Source organism: Hemicordylus capensis, chromosome 1 (assembly GCF_027244095.1).
Source record: "Hemicordylus capensis ecotype Gifberg chromosome 1, rHemCap1.1.pri, whole genome shotgun sequence".
Taxonomy (NCBI): Eukaryota; Metazoa; Chordata; class Lepidosauria; order Squamata; family Cordylidae; genus Hemicordylus; species Hemicordylus capensis.
In genome coordinates this window covers 45570701-45592878 of record NC_069657.1, presented here as the reverse complement: position 1 = coordinate 45592878, position 22178 = coordinate 45570701, and the positions used below count along the sequence as shown (strand labels likewise).

Sequence of the window (22178 nt, the reverse complement as noted above, 5' to 3'; positions counted from 1 at the left end):
TATCTAGAGATGGGAGAGCCTGACTTAAGCTGTAGTCTCTGCTCTGCCACTAAGGAGATGTGCTAATTTACTTTCATCTTGTACCATTCTGCCTTGCTGCAGAGAGAGGCTGTGAGCTACAGCACTGAATGGTTGCTAAGCATTGTGAGATCCTGACATGTGGAGCAACCCCAGATGTTACCATGCCATATATGACCACTGTCATATTTTTCTTTTCTTTTGATGGAGTCATTGCTGGCAACTGTGATGTCACATGTGACCACTGCTGAGCATGAACAATTCAGCCCAATAGAGACAGCAATGGTTGACCTTAAGTGAAATAAGGGTAGGGTGCTCCTCAGGCTTCCCACCAAGTGGTGAACATTTCCCAAATTAAACTACATGGATGTTGTTTTGCTCTTTCTTTGTTTCACTACTTCGCATGTGGTGGGAATTTGGAGGTAGGAACAGGAAGTCAATGCATTTCCCATTTCAGGGCTTCTCTGTTACATCCAGGATGGTGCAGCAGTGGTCCTGATGTGGAAACAACTTGCACACCTTTCCACAAAGGGAGGTGAAGAAGTTTCTTTCTGAACATTGAAGAAAAATGCAGAAGCACAAGGCTCCTGTGCTTCATGTTCCCTGTTTATATCTCACATCAGAAGTTAATATAAGTATCCTGAACCAGCCCTGAAAACCATATAACAGGGCTTCTCAACACCAGGTCCCCAACTACACCCCCTGTACCTTCCCTAACTACACTCCCTGTATCTGACATTAATGTGTCATATCTGACATTAACGCAGGGTGTGGCCAGACTCTAAAATGGGGCCCTTCAGCCCTGTTAGTGAGGCTTTTCAACCAATGCTGGCTGGGAGCATCTCTCTCTGTCTCTCCAGGCAGAAAGAGGCCAGATGTTATTGGAATACAACTCCAATCATACCCCATTGTGACTGCAGATGATGGGAATTGTAGTCCAACAACATCTGGGGACCCAAGGTGGAAATTAGATACTGTGTTTCAATGTAACAGGAAAAACAAAGGACATTTTTCCAGAATTTGAACCTTTTGATACAGATGATGATTGGCAGCTGTAATTTCAGCTAGCTCCTCAATAGTTGTCTCTCCCTGGCTTACTAAGGGTGCAGTGGCTGTGTTCATTGTCCCTGAGTAGAACATTTTAGCCAAGCTTTCATATTAAAATGTACTGCATAAAAGGCTGTCATGAAGGCCCCTTTCTGAGGCTTAGTGGATAAATGAACCTTAGTTAAGTCAAAACTTCAGTTCTGCAATGACTGCAGCATCACTTTAATTTGGCTGCAGAAATGGAGCTTGAGTCCTGCAGTGCTCTGAAGGTGACTTATAGAACAGCCCAGTTATGCTGTACTGAAGATTCATGAAAGGTTTCAGATATCACTTAACACCTAAAGCAGACTTTGTCAAAATAGCCCAAATAGTCATGAGAGAAAAGTCAAATACCCTTTACAATTCCAAGCAGCCCAAATCAAAAACAAACTTTGAAGAAAGGTTCTTCAGACCATTATAATGGGGTGAATTTTGAGAAGTTGCTGAGTCAATAAGATCCAAAGTCTAAGCCTCTTTCATAAATGAAAATGCAAATTTTGGGAATGGATGGTCAAAACCCACAATCATCTCTTATGATTAGAGATCTGGAGTGCTGGTACAACTGAAATATTAATAATTTGATGTGCCAGAAATTGATATTGGCAAGGACTGTTTTGAATGGTGATAAAAATTTCTTGTGCTTGCTACCCCTCCCCATCACCACCCCCAACCCATTTCGTTTCTCTTAAGGGTTGTCTGTTTATTAAGGTCTTTCCTGTGATCTTCTTACGCTGTGTATCCAAGTTGTAAAAGCTTCCTTACACTTCATCAGTCATGGTATATCAAAAGATGGTATTCAACCCTTCAAAGGCCTGAAGCCTGCGGCCCGCACAGCAAACAGCCCTTTGAACAAGTGTACAGAGCAGCCTATAGGGGCTGGCATATCCCTCTCACCTGCACAACACCCTTTCGCAAAAACAAATTAGGAAGGAAATGTAGGTGGATTTGTTGGGGGTGCGGTGGAGAAGCCTCACGTATTAATTCTGCATCTTTAAGGAGTTGTTAGACCTCAGGATGGGAACTCGTGACAGCATATTCTCTGTCTTAATAACACATTTCACAACATATCAGAGCTTGGTTTTGTGAAGAGTAGAAGCCCAAATGTGACAGATCTTATCTCTCGGTTGAAAGAGTAGTGAGGGGGAGGTAGGGAGGGAGAGAGCAAGAGCGAGGGAGAGAGAAATCTGTGAGTCGGAGCGCCACACACGCCCCAGAATTAACCCTTCTGCTTGAAGCATGGGTTGAGAGTGAAAGCAACATTCAGTCCTACAGAAGCAGCCGCTGTTATCCCTCCACCCAGCACTCTTGTTGATGGGCTGGCAGGGCAGTACTGCCCTAGGCGCATGTTGTAAGACTGCTTCACTTCAATCTCCTGTACCTGCCCTCTAGAGGGACTACAGTGAGATTCCTGCCATAGAGCAGAACATATATCCAACTTGCCCTGATTTAAGCTGGTGCAAGGAAGTGTGGTCAGCTGGCTGCTCTTTCTAGTCCCACACCATGCTAACATCTTTTGTGTTGTGGCCATTCATTTTTGCCTTATTACCAAGGGCATTTGATTCAGGAGCCAACAGTCTTGTCTACTGAAGCCCTGTGCTATATTTTCTTCCATTTTCTGGAAAGCGGAGCTTGTCCGTTAGGTAGGTACACATTGTTATAAACGCTTTTCCAGATGCCCATAAGCAAATCTCTTAAGCCCTATTCAGGCATTATGTTCTATAAGCGTACAGATCTGTGCATGTGTTTGTGTGAATATACCTCTGTTTATTTTTAACATGCACCAGGGTACAGGCCTCTCAAATGCATCGTATAGGCAGAGAGTGTACTTCTGTGTTCAACATAACACTTGAATAGCTGTGCCTATGTAGACTTGTATGAATGTTGAACATAATGTGTGAATAGGGCTTCAATATGTTTGCAGATAATGCAAACCTCCATTCCTCCTGCCCTGTTAGTGTAATTAATAGCATACCTGGTGGATGTGCCCAGTAGGTATATTATTCTGATCTCCTGAATAAACCTGAAATATTTGCATTTCATAAGTGACAGAAAAGCGATGAAAATTGCAGTCAAAACTGACTAGCAAATCCTAAGGACTGGGACAGAATGTATCCCAGATTGCAGACAACCAGCGTTGCCAACAGGAAACAGAAATCTAAAGAGAAGCTAAACCAAAATAAAGCAAAGATGTTAATAACAACATCCAAAAGAGGTGGAGAGGAAAAGCTTGTCATATAAAAATGGTTGTTGAGAGGATCCTAACAGGGGCTGACATACCATGCAAGGGTACGTCGGTTGAGTAATGTTGCATGTATGCAAGTTGCACAAATTACAAGAATTGCACAAATGCTACACAAGAGTAAGCCCACTGGAAAGAATGTAATATTTTCCCCAGTAAATCAGTCTAGTAATGCAATGTTACTGGACCGATGTACCCTTGCATTGGTATATGCTGGCAACTTCATGTAAGTTCCTCAAGTGGAGTTGACTTGATATGGACCTAGCAAATTGCTCAGGTTGTATCGCATTTTTAGAGAGTGGCATTTTGGGACTTATTTCTCTCTCTCTCCCTCCCTCCACCCCCTACCTTTGGGAAGAGTTAAAATGTTTTTCTCCCATTTACTTACTCTTATGTCTTACTCTGCCAATACACACCTTTAAAAGGGATATAGCCACCACTGTATGGTGATTGTACCAAATGCTCAAGGACTGTTTGCTCCCACTTTTCTGTTGCGGTTGACGACACATGACAAACCTAATCGCACGAAACCAAACCCATATTTTCTTAAGAGAAGATCTGCTGGACAACAGACTCTCTCTATGGCTTCACAACTCCTGATTGGTTTATTCCTGATCACTCAGATTCATATTCTTGTTGTTTTCCTTCTCTCATTCTTCTTTAATTGCCTTTTATTTCAGCAGTTAGAATAGCTGAACTCCTCATATTTATTGGCTGCAAAGACAAAGTTGTTTCCCTAAGGGCAGTGTAATTAGTAACATCCAGTCCATACTTGTGAAACAGAGGTCACATTACACTGTCCATAATTCTGCTGCCCAACAGTAGATCTTATGGTGATACTGTAGGGGAGGAGTTGAGTTTTAACCGCTTATTTAGCAGATCAACCTAGTTTGACGAGAACAGAGCTCAGAGAGGAGATCTGGAGACAACTGCTTAAGGTCTCCAGATCCTTAAGATTTATGTCAAGAAGTTACAAACTTGAATAGAAAAGCTTGCACCCTGTTCTAGCTACCTCATGGTGGAAGGAAGAGGAAGGAAACAGAGAGAGCATAGAAGGGAGAGTGTCCTGAGAGGATTGGTCTTCAAATCAGAAGAGACTTAGAGCAGAGACCCAGAAATGAGAGAGAACAAGAGTGCAATCCTGTACTCTCCATCTCTGCTCCTTATGTCCCTAGCAGTCAATAGGAGTTATTGGTGTTGATGCCTATGGAGTCACATAGTGATCCCAGTGATATCTAAGAGATATCACTGGGACTTCAAGGCTCTTGGTCTTGCCATGGCCTTAAGAGTGAAGGGCTGACCCAGCAGTGCTATGTGCTCCATATAGTACTATATGCTGTTACACGAGCATACTTTGTGATCCTCAGCATGTTCACAAGTGCAGAACTGAAGGAGGCAGAAGGCCCTGCTTCTATAACCAAGCACTTAGAGCATCTATTGAGTTTAGAAGAAACTACTTGGAAGCTCTCCAGCAGCAGTTCTTCTCTTTCTTTCTTTCTTTCTTTCTTTCTTTCTTTCTTTCTTTCTTTCTTTCTTTCTTACAGAGTGACAATACAGATCCATTACATTGATTCTTTTTGTTTTGATTTTGTTTTCTCCACTCCTCTTTGGAACATCTGAGTGATACACATGGGGTTGTCAAAGATTACCAGACCTGCCACTGTGCTGCCAATTTCACCTTCTTCCCGAATGTTATAGGTGCACCATTCAATCCCAACATTCAGGCAGCAAGGTGAGACATGGCTCTAAGGAGCTGGCTGGCTGGCTGGCTGCCTTTGTATCAACCCTCCCCAACCCAAATTCCCCCCAGTGATCCAAAATGCACTGAAATCTGGGCTGGGCGTTTGTGCGGTTAGCTGTTTGCAAGTGGCCATTTTATGACAAGGGTCCCGGAGGTGGGGGCAGCATATTAACCCTTTCCTCATCTTGGGGAACAGTGACAACCACATGTTTTTCAAAGCTTTGGGGCTATTGTTAAGGGAAAGGGCCTGTCCTTAGAAGAGAGGGAAAGGGTTAAGTATTGCACTAGCAAATCCTGCCCAGCCAGTCCCACAGGTACACTGTGTTGGGCAGGTGGTGCCCTTAAGTAATGACACATAAGCTATTCAAAAGAAGCTGTGTAAATATTAACTTTAAAATCAAGCTTCTTAAAGAAGTCCAAGTAGGTTTAAAAAAATCTCACGGGGACCAAGACTTGCATTTTGAGGGAGAATATCTGTGCCTTAAAGACATGTTTACTACGTTTAATTGGTGATTATTTGTTAGTCACTAGGAGATAATCAATGCATCATTTTCCTTAAGAAAAGAATGTTCTGTATTGTAACCTAGCAGTATATATACAGTATGTCTTTTTTACATGCACACATGCACACATACACATAGTTCGAGAGTAGATATATGGATCTGATATTTCTGTAGACCGTATTGTAGATATATACAACCATTCCTGAGCTTGTACAGAATGTGTATAAATATAAAATGGCCACATCTCTTTGCGTGTGTCTGTCCCCGGAAGGGTGGACTGATTGTTTTTGGATGTCTGCAGCTGTTACCTTGAAGGATGCAATTTCATCTTTCATTTATTTTTCCCCATCTAGACTGTATCAGGATAAACTGTAACGCCAGTAAGTTTTCCCTCAAGTTTCATTTTGTTCTCTATATATATTCGAAAAAGAAATTAACATCATTTCCTTTGCTATTTTATAAACTGTTTCTTCTTTTCTTTTCACTGTATTCATTTTAAAAGTGCATTGGGAGTCGGGGGGTTTGGGTTGAGTTTGGAGCTAGTGAGGATATGTGGTGACTGTGTGTGAATGTTATATGTCTGAGAGATTTCTCTGGGATGGATGCAATGTTATATTTCCTGGCTTCGCAGACAAGCATCCAGGGAATAGGAAGACTTGAAAATGTATTTCAGTAGCTTTCTGCTGTCTTGGGGAAAATATCCTTAGAGGCAGTTCTGCTACTGCATAGAAATAACAGGTACTGTATGCACTTCTCCACTACATTTTTTAAAAAATTGTGACTTCAAAAAAATAAGTTGGGCTACAGAGGTGACTGCTTTCTCTGATATGCTTTAATACCAATTATTTTAGAGGGTTCTGTATCTAGGCAACAAAGCAAAACATGTTCTTGGAAGGCAGTGGGGGCACTGCTAGGTACTTACAAGATTTGGGATGATTTTGATGATTAAAATCTTACTCCCCACAAGAATCATTACGTATGTTTTTAAAAGTCTAATAATAATAATAATAATAATAATAATAATAATAATAATAATAATAATAATAATAATAAGACTTTATTATTATTATTATTATTAACAATACATAATAATTATTAATTATTATTATGCAGCACATATGAAGGTGGAAGCAGCAGAGAGCTAGGTGCAGCTAGGAGTTCTCTCCCATGGTCTGTGCTGATGCTTCCACTGCTGGGTGCTGCCCTTCCTTCTTGGAAGAGGTCATGGAAGAGGGAGGTGGCGGTTGAGATTTGGGGCTCTGAGCAATTCATTGAGGGCCCATGCCCCATGGGTCACCTCTAATGACACCCACTGGTAGAAAGTAACATATTCCCAGGCAGTTCATCCCACTTTCCTGCTTTTTCATTACTATTTGGGGGTGGAGAATGGTTCTACTTTTATAACAATGATTTAATAAATGTACAAGTCGAGGAGGTAGTTAGCAAGCGGTCTCATAGATAGGCAGAGCTGGTCCCAAAGCAGCATCGGTTCCCCAAAGCAATGCCAGTAAACCTGGCTTCCTTAGCATTTAAGAATGTAGTTTCTTTAGCCAAATTTAAACCATACTGCTGTGTTGCAGACCTGCTATTCTGTTATGCCAAATGGCAATGGTGTAGAGAATGTGCTTCCTTCATTCCCTCCATGCATTTCAGTCAGCATGATGATGATAGGGAATCTCCTGCAACCCCTGCACCTCTCATGCAAGGCCACAGAAAACTGTGCCAGTCGCTGGATATTTACATGAATGTAGATTCTTGATTTGCTTTGCAGTCCTGTCTTCCATAGCCCTCGCTTAATTCTGCTGGCAAAATAAGTGGGAGAATTCTACACCATACCAATATCTGATGATGTGGGACAGGCAGGGGACACAGATGGCACAATGATATCCTGTATTGTGTCATCTTAGGACACAATACAAGGAACAGGGGAAAGAGATGCAGTGGCAGTAGCTCCTATCTACCTCTGTTGTTGTTTTGGAAGAATGCCCGCTTGGTTTAAATTAAACTCATGTGCGGCATTGCAGTTTATATACCCAGAGAGTCTATGTATTCTCTGTTACTCTCTGTTGCTCACTGCTTTAGCGGAATGCTTTTGTTATGCTTGAAAGCTGAGGGACGGTGCTCTTGATATTATCCCTTGCCATCCTTTGCCATCTGAAGATAACTCTTGCTGATAGAGTTGCCAAGTCACCTGCCAAGATTTTGTTACCAGGTAATAGAGTTGGCTGCAACTAAGAATACCAAACAGTTTCCCCCTCATGCAAATCACTGCCCCTTAATAATAAAAGCTGGAGAAGAGGAAAACTGAATTGATGAAGCAAGTGGAGACCTTCAGAAGCTTTTATGCGGGGAAAATATTCATTGCCTCAAATGTTTTTGTCCAAGTTTCCTCATGAGCACCAACATCTGATTAAATGGTTTTGCTTTCATGAATGTTTAATTATATGGGCTTTGACAGAATTATCATTTAAAACTATTTCCCTTTCAACGATTATTTTTCCTGCTTTTAAACCAACTTGGACTTTTCGAATACTTTAAAAAAGCTCTTCTCATGGGATTTAGCATTTTAGAACCCTGAACACACTAGTTTGCTGCTGAAACAAGTTAGTGCAACTGCTTCTTGCCGTTATTAAACAGGAACATGATTAAATGAGGGAGGTTGTGCAGTGCAGGAATCTTGTGCTAAGTGTAGAGGCAATTGGAAACTCTGACTGAGTCATTTAAAAAAAAAAAAGGAAGAGGGTCTTTCTCTCTGAAAACCCCGAACTGGCTGAGAGTCAGAGTTAGACCTCTCGAGCGTGCTCCTTGTTTATTCCAATTGCCTTTCCTTGTTTTTAAAAGACACTTGTAGAAATCTGGGGAGCCAGAGGCCAAAGATGTGATGTTTTGCAAGAGTGAAGTGGCCCCATGTGGACCTGGCATATGCCAATGTTGGCCCCATTTCAGAAAGCTTTGTCAGATACTGATATGGCACTGAGTGCAGACCATAAAGGCTCATGCTTTTTCTTTGCTTTTTCTCTAATGTAAGCAAGTGAAATCAGAATCAGCCTTAAGAAAATGGGGGTATGTGTTGAGGAATAAAGTGTAGTTTTGAAGTAAGGCTGTTGAGATGAGTACTGTTCAAGATATCAGATCATGCAGTCGCCACTTTTAATTAAGTATGTGATTGGTTGGAGGGGGTCTGATCTGTGTGATTAAGAGCAAACAGAGTCCTGTTCAAAGGACAGCAATCATAGTGGGGTTGTATATCCTCCGTTTGTGTTCACCACGAATGCCTTGGAAGTGAGAGCTCCAGTGTATGGCAACAGGTATGGTTCTAACTTTTGATGTTCATTGCTCCGCGTATATGTTGAAGGAATGGCAGAAAACTGGCGTGCCATTTTATTGCTTGGTGGCTTGTTCATTTCCCTGAAAATGAATATTACTTACTCCTCGCCCACATTTTGCTTTCCTTCCTTCATTTTCTCTCATTGTGCAGCAGTAAGACTGAACTAGGATCAGAATAAAAAATGTGTGTGGTGGGTTTGGGGTTTGTTTGTTTTTTAGAAAATCAAACTATAAATGTTAGGATTATCAAACATACAAAAATGTGATTAAACAATATTAGTAATGTAGCTAGTGCCACATTACAAAATCTCAGCTTTATTCCATGAAATAATCATAATGTAGAAAAGACATGATATTTAGCAATTTTATTAGTTGCAAGGAAACCCATGCTAGATAAAAGGAGACAAACCCTGTTAAAAACTGCATCAATTCATCCTACATTCATAAATATGTACATATATGCAATGAGCTTTTCCCCCTGACTGCCTGATAGACATAACCTACTGATAAGCTTTTGATTTAAGAGAAAAGGCTTGTTTACATGTTATGCTTTTGAAGTATTTGGTTTGCTGTTACTTGTAATTTACTGCTTTGATACATGAAGGATGGAGTAACACAGTTTGAGCTCTCTGAGGGGGGAAAAGCAGATTGGAGACCAATTTGGAACATAGAAAGGTATGAGTGGTGTGCATGTGCCTGCATGTGTACATACATATGCACATACATGCTACTGTTCTCCTCCAAGAGAGCCATAAATAACCACTCCTCAGCTTGACCTTTAAAAATATTTACATGGTTTTAAAATGAATTTTATGTCAACATTTTAAACTTTTTTTAAATTATGAACTGCCTTGAGCTGTGTCTGGAGGTATACAAATGAAATAAATAAAAAGACTCCTCTAAATTACCAAATTTATTTATTTATTATTTATTTAACATATTTTTATACTGCCCAAAACTTACGTCTCTGGGCGGTTCACAACCAGATAAAAACAAAGATAAAACGTTAGTTAAAAACAAAACAAAACTTGAAACACAGCAATTTAAAAACAATATTCAAATGCTCCAAATCACCAAACTGGGATGGCGCTGTAACTCAGTGGTAGAGCTTCGTGTGCAGAAGAACCCAGGTTCAATCTCGAGGTAGGACTGAGAAAGATTCCTGATTGAAGCCAGAGGTATAGCTATAATTAAGCAGAAGGGTTCAAAGAATCCAGCGCCCCCAGTACCATCCATCCCTATTTTCTTCATTATCTCCCTCACTCTGAGGAGCGGCCAGGGAGAGGGGCAAAGACGGGCCGCCTCTCCCCTACCTACACCCCTTACTGAAGCCCTGGAGAGGCATTGCTGGTCAGAGCAGACAGTACTGAGCTAGATCGACCAATGGTCTGACACAGTAGATGGCAGCTTCCTATGTTCCCTGCAACCTTGGAGAAGCCGCTGCCAGTCTGTGAAGACAATACTGAGCTAGATAGGCCAATGGTCTGACTCAGTATATGGCAGCTTCCTATGTTTCTATGGGTGGGAAGAGGACCATCCAGATTGGGTTGCCCATTTCCCCCTGTAATGTGAATTTGTTTGTTTGTTGGTTGGTTGGTTGGTTTAGACCCTTGGTTACACCTTTACAATGCCAAATACATTTAAGATCTATAATTATAGACTATTCTTAACATTCAAGGTGTTGCATACATGTGTTTTTTTCCAGAATATAAAAGGTCAGAGAAGTCCTAATCAAAATTTCAGTGTCAACCCCCACCCTTGTGACCCCTGTGCAGTTGTTGGCTGTGATGTTAAACAGTCTCTACTTCATTAGGGCACAATACATCTTTCCCCCCTCCCCTCCCCTCCCTTTTATGGATTTTATTGCACCTGGGCCTTATTGTGAAGAAGGGTCAAATCACTTTCTACATTTTTAATTATCTTTAGCATTCACGGGGGTAAATTGCCATTTCTTTCCTCTCGTGAATGCAAACTAGAGAACCATTGGTGGCATGAAATAAAATGAGGATTTTATCATGCTAATTAACTGTTACCACAAGAGACACTTGGAATAAGAACAGGCTTGCCTTTAATTGCCTATTAAGAACCTGTTAGCATGCTGACATCTTTCTGATGGGTGTGTTAGCTGCCTCCTCCTAGGAGAGGAAGCAGCACTTTCTAAATGATCCATTATTTGAAGTAGACATGAGATGTTAGAAGGGGCCTCTCTAGTTGGCTCATGCCAGCGTGTTTCTATTTGGAACCATGGCCACCCTCTCTGTAACCCTGTTTATTTCTTTAAACAAACCAGTGCTGCTTACCTGGAAGCTGCCTGGAGTAGCCCGTGTGGTGGTGGAATAGCTCCAGCACTTACCTGGCTTCTGTGCATGAGGACCATGCAAATGTGTGGAGGCCAGGTGAGTGCTGGAGGTGCGCCGCTGCTGTGCAGTCTGCTGGGGGGAGCACTGCTTTGCACTATTACTAACTGTTCCTAATGTAGTACTGAGTAGCTCACTAACTTCGGTAGATCTGGAAAAGCAGTTGGTTCCTGGAAGATCAGATATGTTACCCAGGTCAGTCCCGGCTTTCTGCCACTATCAGTTTCAGAGAACAGAGGGCATAAGAGGCCCTGCTAGCTTTGTTCTCATGGTGGCACTGGTATTGTGTTTTTCTGTACCATGGTGTAGATCAGGGCTGCTCAGCTTTGGCTCTCCTGCGGATGTTGGCTTACAACTCCCATAATCCCTGGCTGTTGGCCACTGTGGCTGGGGATTATGGGAGCTGTAGTCCAAAAACAGCTTGGGGGTCTAAGTTGAGCAGGCCTGGTGTAGATATTTGCCCAACTCTGGTCAGGGCACAGACTGTTTAGCTTTCTCACTGCATTTTATGATGCCTTGATTGTTGTATGTAGCTTGTCAAGAATGTCATGTTGTAATGGATAAATAGTCTGTCTGGACCTTTCTGTTACAGACTGTGGTTAAAACTGGGTTCTCCAGAAGTCACTAAGGATGTAGTGATGTCTGATTTCACCTTTGGTGCCAGAGGTGCACCTAGGTACTTTTGGAGCCTGGACCTAATGGCATGGGGGGGACACCCCCTCCAGAGAAGCTGTGATTTTTTTGTTGTTGTTGTTTTAACACCAGAACATGCTCAGAGAAAGCTGGAAAAACTCTTTTTTGGTTTTTTGGTTTTTATTTTTTATTCTTAGAAGAGATTCTGAATAAGATGCTTCCCACTGAATTGCAGAGAGATACCACATTTTGGATGGACAGTCCTGCTACTTAAATTAGCGGGTCGCTCAGCATTTGGAGGCCTCCAGACCTGCTGGGGACTGGACCTCCACCCAGAAGTCTAGTCCAAAGAGCACCACTGTTTGGTGCCTGACCTTCTTTGCAACAGAGCATGACACAACCTAATATCTCATCTGCTTCTTGTTTCTGTTTTAACCCTTGTTGTTGTTTGATCAGCAGAGATGCAAGGACAGAGGTGGTAAGCCCTTCTAATAGTTTCTGCTGAACTCATTAATTATTATTTTTATTATTATTATTAATTCAATTTCTATACCACCCTTCCAAAAATGGCTCAGGGAGGTTTACACAGAGAAATAATAAATAAATAAGATTTGAAAATCTAATTTATAATAAAGATTAGATTATAAATAAATTAGATTATGAATAAATTTATAATCTAATTTATTAGAATAATAATAATAAATCTAATAAATTATTTGAAGGGGCATCCATTATTGGGGCCCTGGAAAACCATGTAGTGAAATTTCATGGGTTGTATCTGTAATCAGTGGATCCTCAATGGTAGTCCATCTTTTGAAACTCACTTATGTAAGAAGAGCTTCTGATCAGCTGCTACGCAGGATTTTCATTTCCAAGATAAAATAATTGAAGTTTTCAGAAGCCCATGTTATTACCAGAACCTCTTTTTCTATTTGGCCAGAGATTCCCAACATTTTTAACACGTGTACCCCTTCTGTTGCAAACCTTCAGTTCAGATCAGGTACCACACACACACATTTACATGTTATAGTCATGAGACATGCTTCTTGTGTCACTGGATTACATCCAGACTAAGTTACTCATGAATACTCCCATTAAAATAGGACATACAGGTGGACCTCGATATTCACAGGGGGTCTCATGGATGTATCAGATATGGAAACTGCAAATATCGGATCAGTTCCCGTTTGGCCATTTTCGGCTGAAAACTGGCCTATTTTCACGAGGGGAGCTCCTTGCCTGTCTCTACTTCTCCCTCAAAGTTGCACCATGTCCCTCAACTGGCAAAAAATCGACCAAAAATTGTGGTTTTTTTGTTCTTGTTTTTGATAGGAGCCATTTTGTGGCTCTGATTCCTAAAATGGTGACCAGAAATTACCTCCACAGTCATTTCTGGCCACCCCCGACCCACAGATACGCAAGGTCAATGTATCCCCCCCTCTGGTATGCTGAGGTCAGAGGTCATTTTCCTGACTGTGGATAGGCAAAACCGTGGATAATGAATCCACGAGTAAGGAGGTCCATCTGTATATACTTAAAAATAAAAATTTAAATGTTACATTTGGGGACACAGGCTACTCCAGTCACTGGCTGACATCTGCACTGAGTTTTATTGAACTTAATGGGACAAGTATACTTCTCCCATTAATTTCAATGGGAGTACTCAGTGCTACTTTTCTGGAGTTCATCAGTCCAGCTGAACTTCTTCTTTTTTCTTTTTTTCTTTTTTCAGTTCAAATTTTATTGAGTTTTAACAATAATAATAACCATAACAATCATCACAATCATAATGAACACAAATTGACTTCCCGCGCACCTCTTTTCGTGATACTAACTATAAATTTTACCCTTATAGTAATATTAATTAAACACAAATACAAATTTAAACCTTCCACCACCATTAATCAGCCCAACCTGCATTTCAGATTTCAAATCCTGCTGTAAGATCCATAGTAGGGAAATAATTCTTTAAATAAACCAAAAAGGGTTTCCAGTCTTCCTTGAAACGTTCTAAACTTTGGTCTCTAATCAGTGTTGTAAGTTTTGCCATTTCCGCATATTCTAAAGTTTTTATCAGCCAATCTTCTTTTGAAGGCAGTTCATTAGTCTTCTATTTCTGTGCATATAATATTCTGGCCGCCGTAGAAGCATACATAAAAAAAGTTAAATTATTTGTAGAAATTGCTCCTTGTGTTATTTCTAGCAGGAAGGATTCTGGCTTCTTAGGAAATGTCACTTTAAGTATCTTCTTCAATTCATTGTATATCATGTCCCAATAGGCCTTAGCCCTCCCACATGTCCACCACATATGAAAAAAAGTACCTTCAACATGCCCAGCTGAACTTCAGCACATAGTCAGCCAATCTGAAGCAGAAGAGGAGGCCCTTTTACTTCCTCCTCCCCCTTCTGCAGAAGACACATAGCTGAGGATGTGCTGATGATCAGCTGGTGACAGGCGCGGAGCCTGACCACAGGCGGCCCATGTGCGGCCGCGGCAGCAGCCCCGCTGACCCTGCCCCTGCATCTGATGTCAGACATGGGGGGGCGTGGTCTGGCTCCCGAATGGAGCCTTGAGGCTCCATTTGGGAGTTGGAGTTCAACTCCAATCTGCAGGGAAGAGCCGCTCCTGGCTGCACTGCGAATGCAGCACCAGTTGTAGTTTAGCTCCTGAAGGGGCCATGCGGCCCCCGCTTGGGAGCTAAGCCAGCACCCCCGCATCAGTCAGGGCGCAGCCCCCGACTGGGCACAGCCCGGGTTCTTTGAACTCATTGGCCCAATGGTGGCTCTGCCCCTGGCTGGTGATTCTCAGATGGAGAGCAAATAGTGTGGCTGCTGCGTAAGGAGGCAGAAGTGCTCTGGGTCTCCCCTGGGAGCCCTCCAAGTAACACTAGGGGTACTAATACACACTGTTGGGAACCCCTGTATTAGACCTTATAGTTGTACAGAATGAACTATATACTGTGGGTGCCAGAATCATAGAGATTGTTTCTCCCATGTCTTGAGGAAACTTCTGAAATCTGATGGCTTTGTTTGTGTTATAGGACTAAAAGTGGAGGTGTTCTTAGATCCTGTAGAATGTCACTGAAGCCTTGTGTGTGTTTGGTTCCCCACTACTATGAATATTGGGAAGCAATGTCTCCATTCTGAGACTTATCTGCTGAAGGGGTGTGAATTTTCCTTAGTGTGTTTACTACACTCATGAACCTATGCACACTGAAGCTGAGGAATCTGGTTGATGGCTTGGGTTTTCTCTTAGTCTGGTCTGATCACTGTGCTATCTGTCTGTCACCTGGCCAAAGAATTTTATTTCCCATTTAGAAAACTCTCATTTGTGATGGAGCATAATGGCCTCTTCTAGTCCTTTCAGCATGGAAAAAAGTCCTTGGTCATGTTGCATATGTGTGGACTCAGGTGCAAGGATGTTAACTTATTTATTTATTGTAGTTAACATATTTCTATGCTGCCCAAAACTTGTGACTCATTTGGCCTAGGACCCATACAAGATGCTAAAGGAATTGGGACATCCTTTTTTTGGAGGGGGAAATGCTCAGGAATGATTTAAATGCCTATGGCAACTATGCTGTCTCTTTAGCCTCCTTAGCTCTCTTTTTCTTGGCTAGCAGATCCTTAGTTAACAGGGGAAAGAATTGCATTACTCTCCTCCTCCTCCTGTGATTCTGTTTTTAACCTGGACATCCCATCCAGACCCAGCCCTTCCTTCTTACCAAATCCTTTATTGCCTCCATGGAATCCTTTCTCTTCCATCTTGCCAAACCTGTTCCTCCCCATTAATTCCCATGTGTCTCTTCATGCTTCTGCTTGGCAGAGTTGACTTGGCTGGCCTTCTTCAGCCTGATGTTATTAGGCTGCACCACCAAGTTCCGGGGTGGACTCACTGCCTCTCTGTCTCACTGAGGCCTGACCATCGTGCCCAACCTGCTCTTGCAGCATGGGTTCCAAGCCCTGTTGGAATGCCAGATGTTGCCTTCCTTCAGCATGTGCTGTGTGTGGCAGTGTCTAGACAATGTCAAAAAGCAAAACTGACCAGTGCTTAGTAGTATAGTTACAACAGCTAGTAGAATGTGCTAGAAACCAGACTGGGCATCCAGTTTGGACAACTTTTGCACCTTCTAATTGCTCCAAGAAACATTCTACATTTAGGAATTATATCCTCTCTCTCTCTCTCTCTCCTCTCAGCAGATACTTGATCTGGTTGGTTTCATGCCATCTCTATTGTTTCTATAGTAGTTGTATGGATTGTTGTTTTAATCTTGTTAGTGGTTTTGGAACTGCAAGGCAGAAGGCAGCATATAAGCAAACTAAATAAAGCAACACTTTCTATTTTGGATTTCTTTTGGCTCTCATGCCTGTACACCAGTCAGGTTGGGATGTCCTCTTTTGAAATAACTCTCATCTGTTTTTAATGTTCACGTGCTTCTTCTCTGGGCAATGGGGCAGGAGGATCCTTCTGCATGTTGCCGGAGCAACTGCTTTTGTGTTGGGCATGAGTGCAAAGTTATGTCAGCCCTGCTCAATTTAGGGGCCCCCAGCTGTGGGATGATGGGAGGAGTTTGGAATACAACTCCCATAATCCCCAGCCACAGTGGTCGATAGCCAGGGATTATGGGAGTTGTAGGTCAACATCTGCAGGAGGGCCAAAGTTGAGCAGCCCTGCTCTAAGTTGTCCAGGCCCTGGAACCGAATTTAGATTTTTTCTTCTTGATGATTGAATCTAATCCAGTACGAATAGCCCTGCTCAGTCATTCTTTTTAAAAGCCTGCTATATATGCTTACTGTGGGCAAAGCAGATTGAAAATCCCATCCCCCATCAGTCAACCTCCCACCCTGGCTCTTCATGCTTAAGGCATTCTTCTGAAGAGACGAACATTCTAAGTGTGATTGCTAGCGTTTCCATGATCAGCAGGCTGGGGCGTCCCCAATGCATATTTGACTGATTTACCTTTTTCTTCCTTGAGTGTTGTTTCTTTAAAATGCATGCATTGATTTGTAAAGGCTACCTGGATAATGTGTTGTTAGAGTCTATTTATGTCACCAGACTCTGAGTGACATTTCTTATTTCTAGCAGTTCACTTGTCATTTCCCCAACATGTTTCCAAGCAGCTCTTTTAATCCAGCCACTAAAAAGGTTGATTTAAAAGGTGTCCCTTGCCCAGAGGTTGGGGCAGGAAAGGGGCAAAGTGTTTCTATAATTTTCAGACAATTCCTCCTGTTTGGCATTGGGGCTGCACCAGTATTTGTAATATTGTTTCATACATTTCTTATGTTGTTTTTTAATGGTTGTGAAATTTTAAAATGGTTGAAACTTGCTTTGAGTTCTTGATTAAAATGGAATATTAATTTAAAGATTGCAGTTGGATCTAAAACATTTGTTAACTTGTGCCCAAGTGTTAGAGCATCTATAGTGGATTTTTTTATCCCCCCACCCCACCGCTTTGAATAAGTATCAAAAGAGATTTAACCTGTTTTATTATTTAAAAGCCTGTATATGCTGTAGAGTTAAAGTTAATTTCAAAAGTGTTTCACAAACCGAAAGTAGTAAAACAAACAAAAATAATGCAATTAAAAACCACAGGAAAAAAACAAAATCTTGCTATTTTGTACAAAAGCATTTTAACAATTACTCCAGGATAGACTTTCTGCCTTTAAATGGTTTGCTAATAATTAGGGCCATTGGTGACTTCCTGAGTTGGTTGACTATCACTGATGACATTTAAATACATTTTTAAATTACCAAAGCCTGCAGTCATAGGAGAACAGAAGAAGAGCTGTATCCTTGCAGAGAGTCTGCAGTGTTACTGTAGTTGCACCAGCAGAGGCAGGGAAAGGCAATTTTTGCTTCCCTTTTCTCCCTCCAAAAGTCCTTTTTGCTTGCAGAAATATGCCCCTAAGGGACACAACCCTGCATCTGCACTTGGCTGCCCAACAAGTCTTTGTCACTACTGTGATGCAGCCCTCCTTCCACTCTCCTACCGCTGCGGAACATGTGGGCCAGTATAAGTCATAGTCATGAGCTGACTCCATCAGCCATTAGCCAGAAAGGAATGCTTTCCTCAAAAGCTGTGCTTTGGCAAGACTGTGGCCTTTTTCTCTGCTGGCTTGCCAAGTTGGCAAAACATTCCACAGTGTGGACACATACTGCCATGAGAAAATCACAGCCCCAGCTTACAATAGCATATAAGGTGGAAGAGGGTATATAAGGGCCAAGCTTTTTAGTTGTTTGGTAGTTTTGATGGGTATTTAAATTTGATTTTTTAATGTTTTAATTGTTAAAATTGCTTGGTTTTATTGCTGTAAACCATCTAGAGATTTCAGTAGTGGGTGGTATACAAATATGTTAGATAAATAAGTAATAAAATGAATAGATTAATTACTATGAGGGAGGTAAAATATTGCCCTTGGGAGCATTTAATATATTTGTTATATTGGGTTACATTTTGTTATATTTGTTATATTATATTAGCTGTTTCTCCCAGAGATGAAAGTTTGGGCGGTATATAAATGTGATAAATAAATAAATAAATAAAGATTTTGCTAAAAGAGATTCCACATAGATATGCATTCATTGTGCCCTCTTCCCAGGAGTCACTGCAATCTACAGAATGCGAAGTATCTGTTAACTTTACATACAAAGTGGAAGGATAAGCCATCTTTTCAGTTTCGTTTTCATCAAATTTGGCATCTAGAGAAAGGAGCTGATACATCTGTTGTGGCCTGCACAGTATGCCACTCAGCCAGTCCTGTGGGTGAATTCATAGGGGACGACGAGTTTTATTTATTTATTATTTCTCTGTGTATACCGCTCTGAGCAATTTTTGGAAGGGCGGTGTAGAAATTGAATAACGGAATAAATAAATAATCTGCAATGAAAGCTTTAGTGAACTAATATACCAGTTAAATCAATCATACTGTCCACATAATGATTTGGGGAGAAGATCCATGAACTTTTAAAAAGTATGTTTATGGCTGACATACTACTCAATGTTCCGTCTGCCTTTTAAAGGCATGTGCATGCAATTGTGCAAGAACGTGCGAAATGAAATTTTTTTTCAAACATGGTTGCATGATGGACAACCATTATTTCCATGGCTGTCCATTGAGCAACTGTGTTTATGCAATTCTTACATTTTGCACAACTGTGCACACATTTAATTGAAAGGCAGATGGAACGCTGCACACTATGTCAGCCACTGTACACAGATATCCTTTCTGATATAGATGTAGTTTTCACATTGCATTTGTATTCAAAGGGTGCCTGGGAAGACTTTCCTTCTGCCCATAAACATATTGTGCAGAACTGCTTGTACCGAATGAATGAGTTTTTTCAGTTCTCTTTTAAAGACACAGGTGTTCGGGAAATTTCAATAGGAAAAAATTGCTTTCTTCCAGCTGTCTTTTTTGTAAACATCTAAGTTTTTGTAGTGAATTTCCCCCAGATACATATCAATAAAATTTTTGTGATGTTCATTGTCAATCACATCTATTCAGTGTTTGACTGTACAAGCTAAATATTGTACTATGTAAGCTTTTAAAATAGTCTGCTCAGGAATAAATGCAACAGTAAAACAAACAAAGGCAGTGAATGACCTTTTTATGAAGAATGTTTTTGGAAGTACACAAATAAGCTTGTACAACATATGAAAGACAAGATAGCATGTTTTTGTTTCTTGCAGATGTCGAGGGAATTGTGCTTTGTCATAGGGTTCTGTGGGGAAAGGGCTGCTGTTTGAGAAGAAATAGAAGTCAAAAGCTTTGCTGGGCATACAGAGCTACTTATGTGTTCCCTGATGGCTGGTTCACATTTCAAGTGGCAATTGTGTTTGCTGCAATTACACCAGAGCAGGGGGGGAGCTACAACAGGGCGAACGGGTTCAAAGCCCAGTTCCTGAGTGGGCACCTGAATTACATAACATCTCAAGCCATTTTTGGTGGACTTTCCAGTAGGCTTATGAGATCACCCGGCATTCTGTGTGTGTGTGTGTGTGTGTGCGTGTGCACCCCCCCTCATCAACTTTGCAACGCCTGGACCAATATGAACCAAATTGGGTACAGCTGTAGGGACACATAGGGACACCTCAATGGCGTAGTTTGTGATTATGTCATCCACCCCAATCCAAGATGGTGGACATGTAACCTTTTGAGGCACAAGTGGGCTAACTTGTGAACCGCCTAATCGATTTGAACCAACATTGACACAGATGGAGGGACACATAGGGATGCCCAAAATGTGTGGTGTGTGATGATGTCATCCACCCCAATTCAAGATAGTGGCCACGTGAACATCTGAGGCACAAGCAAGCTAATTTGTGGACTGTCTAACTAATTTAAACCAAATTGCCTACAGTTGCAGTGAGTGACACACAGGGACACCTCAATGGCATAGTTTGTGATGATGCCATCCGCCCTGATCCAAGATGGCAAATGCATACACTTTGGAGGCACAAAGTGGGATCTCCTTAAACAATTTGAACTAATTTATACAGCTGTAGGGAGACATAGGGACACCATAGCAGCATACATTGTGACAATGTCGTCCAACCCAGTTCACGATGGCGGACACGTAAACTTTTAAGACGCAAGTGCACTAACTTGTGGACAGTCTGAGTGATTTGAATCAAATTTGCTACATCTGTATGGACACATAGAGATGTTCCAATGATGTAGTTTGTGATGAACATTTGAGGTACAAGAGATCTAACTTGTGAACCTCGATTTGAAAATTTACAAATTTTCTACAAATTTGAAAATCTACAAATTTAGTACATTTGTGGAAACAGTGAAAGGACAGTAGGCTGATTAGTTGTTACTAGAACAACTTGTTTTAAATTAGGCTTTCCCTTGAGACATAGATCTTGATTCATGTGATTGAGGTTGTCACACCCTTGGCTGTGGCTATGCTTGTCAAGCCACATGCAAAGCTCTTGGGCTGCTTGCTTCTTTATAAAGCATAGTGCTTTATGAAGAATCACTTGACCATCAAGACTGGTCAGCAGTATTACCTCTCATGTCTCTGAAAGATGCTGAATGCAGGAGGATGGGATATAATGTGTCAGAGGGAGCTCAAGTTCAGACAGTATCATATTTCCATCCTTATTTTCTAGTCTCTCTTATAATATATTGTGCTGAGGAACCCACAGATAGGGATGGTAGCCTTCTCTTCCCTTTCCAATCCAAACTTATCAGTTGGACACGGTTGATGTGGGATCTCCTTTGATGCTGCCATGGCAGCAGTCTCGATGTAAGGATGCTTGGGAAATATACTTCCCATGAATCCTGGTTTACTAGTAAAGTCATCAGGATCCTTAGCAATAACATTCTCCATTGATTTTTACATATATCATGCTGCACATGCTTATAACTGTCTTTTGTCTGTCAGTAAATGAAAAGTATAATCTCCATTAATTTCTGTTCTCAGTATTGTGCCTTTGGGTACCATCATATAAAGCCGATCATGTAAGTCACTCAACAGTCTAATCTGATTTGGAGAAATGCACTAAATCATGCTTAACTTTAAGAAAGTGTAGATAAGTGTTGACTGGGTTGCATCAGACAAAGGTTGGCTTTATCAGTGTGCACCTTTACACAGTGGGACTCAATTTAAACTGGGAGTATGAAGCTGCAGAACTGGAGCTTTTCATTTAGACAAGTACTTGCACACCCATTTTTATTTTAAATGGGAGAAGATATGATGTCTGAAGACATTTTATTGCTGTTCTGACAAAGTCATAACTTACAAATTAACGATAACTGGTTTTATGGAGCATTTAGTATTTGGCTGTTTGTTGCTTCCGTAGAAGTGGCTAGCAAGATAGTTTGTCATATTTGTGGCACAAATGCAATCATTCTGACAGACCTTTTCAATAGATGGCTTTGGAATGCAAATTAGGTGTTTGCTGCCATAAAAATGATATTTCCTATTGCATTTTTTTTCCTGTGTAGGGTTGGTGTTTTGGATTTGTGTGTGTGTGTGTGTGTCTCTCTCTCAGCTCCTGTGTAATGTCTGAAGGTGATCTACTGTATTCTACTCCCTGTTAATATGAAGCAAGCTGTTCAGTTGGAAGAAAATTAATTTAAATGGCTGCATTTATTTGCCAAGTATGAATATGTGCAGCTGTGAGTATAGTAAAAAGAAACGGGATGAAGTTTTTTAGAGCTTTTGTATTGGCCACCAGTGGTAAGGAACTATTACTGTTAGTGGGCTACATTCTGTGCAGTCTCCCATCAAGGTAAGTAACCTGCCGGAGCTGCTGCACAAC

At 41.3% G+C, this 22178-nt stretch overlaps 1 protein-coding gene across 46 annotated transcripts in view; it reads left to right on the top strand.

Annotated features, from left to right (window-relative positions):
• The window catches only part of NRXN3 (neurexin 3), a 1829497-nt gene that overhangs the window by 641453 nt on the left and 1165866 nt on the right, over positions 1–22178 (top strand). For 39 of the 46 annotated variants that reach the window (XR_008306051.1, XR_008306106.1, XR_008306104.1 and 36 more), the window contains one exon: positions 5941–5967. The exons of the other annotated variants lie outside the window; for them this stretch is intronic. Coding sequence is in view for 34 of the 39 variants with exons in the window: in XM_053245247.1 (XP_053101222.1) it covers positions 5941–5967 (27 nt within the window). In the remaining 5 variants the exon portion in view is untranslated. The remainder of the gene's footprint in view (positions 1–5940; positions 5968–22178) is intronic. 46 annotated transcript variants of the gene reach the window in all.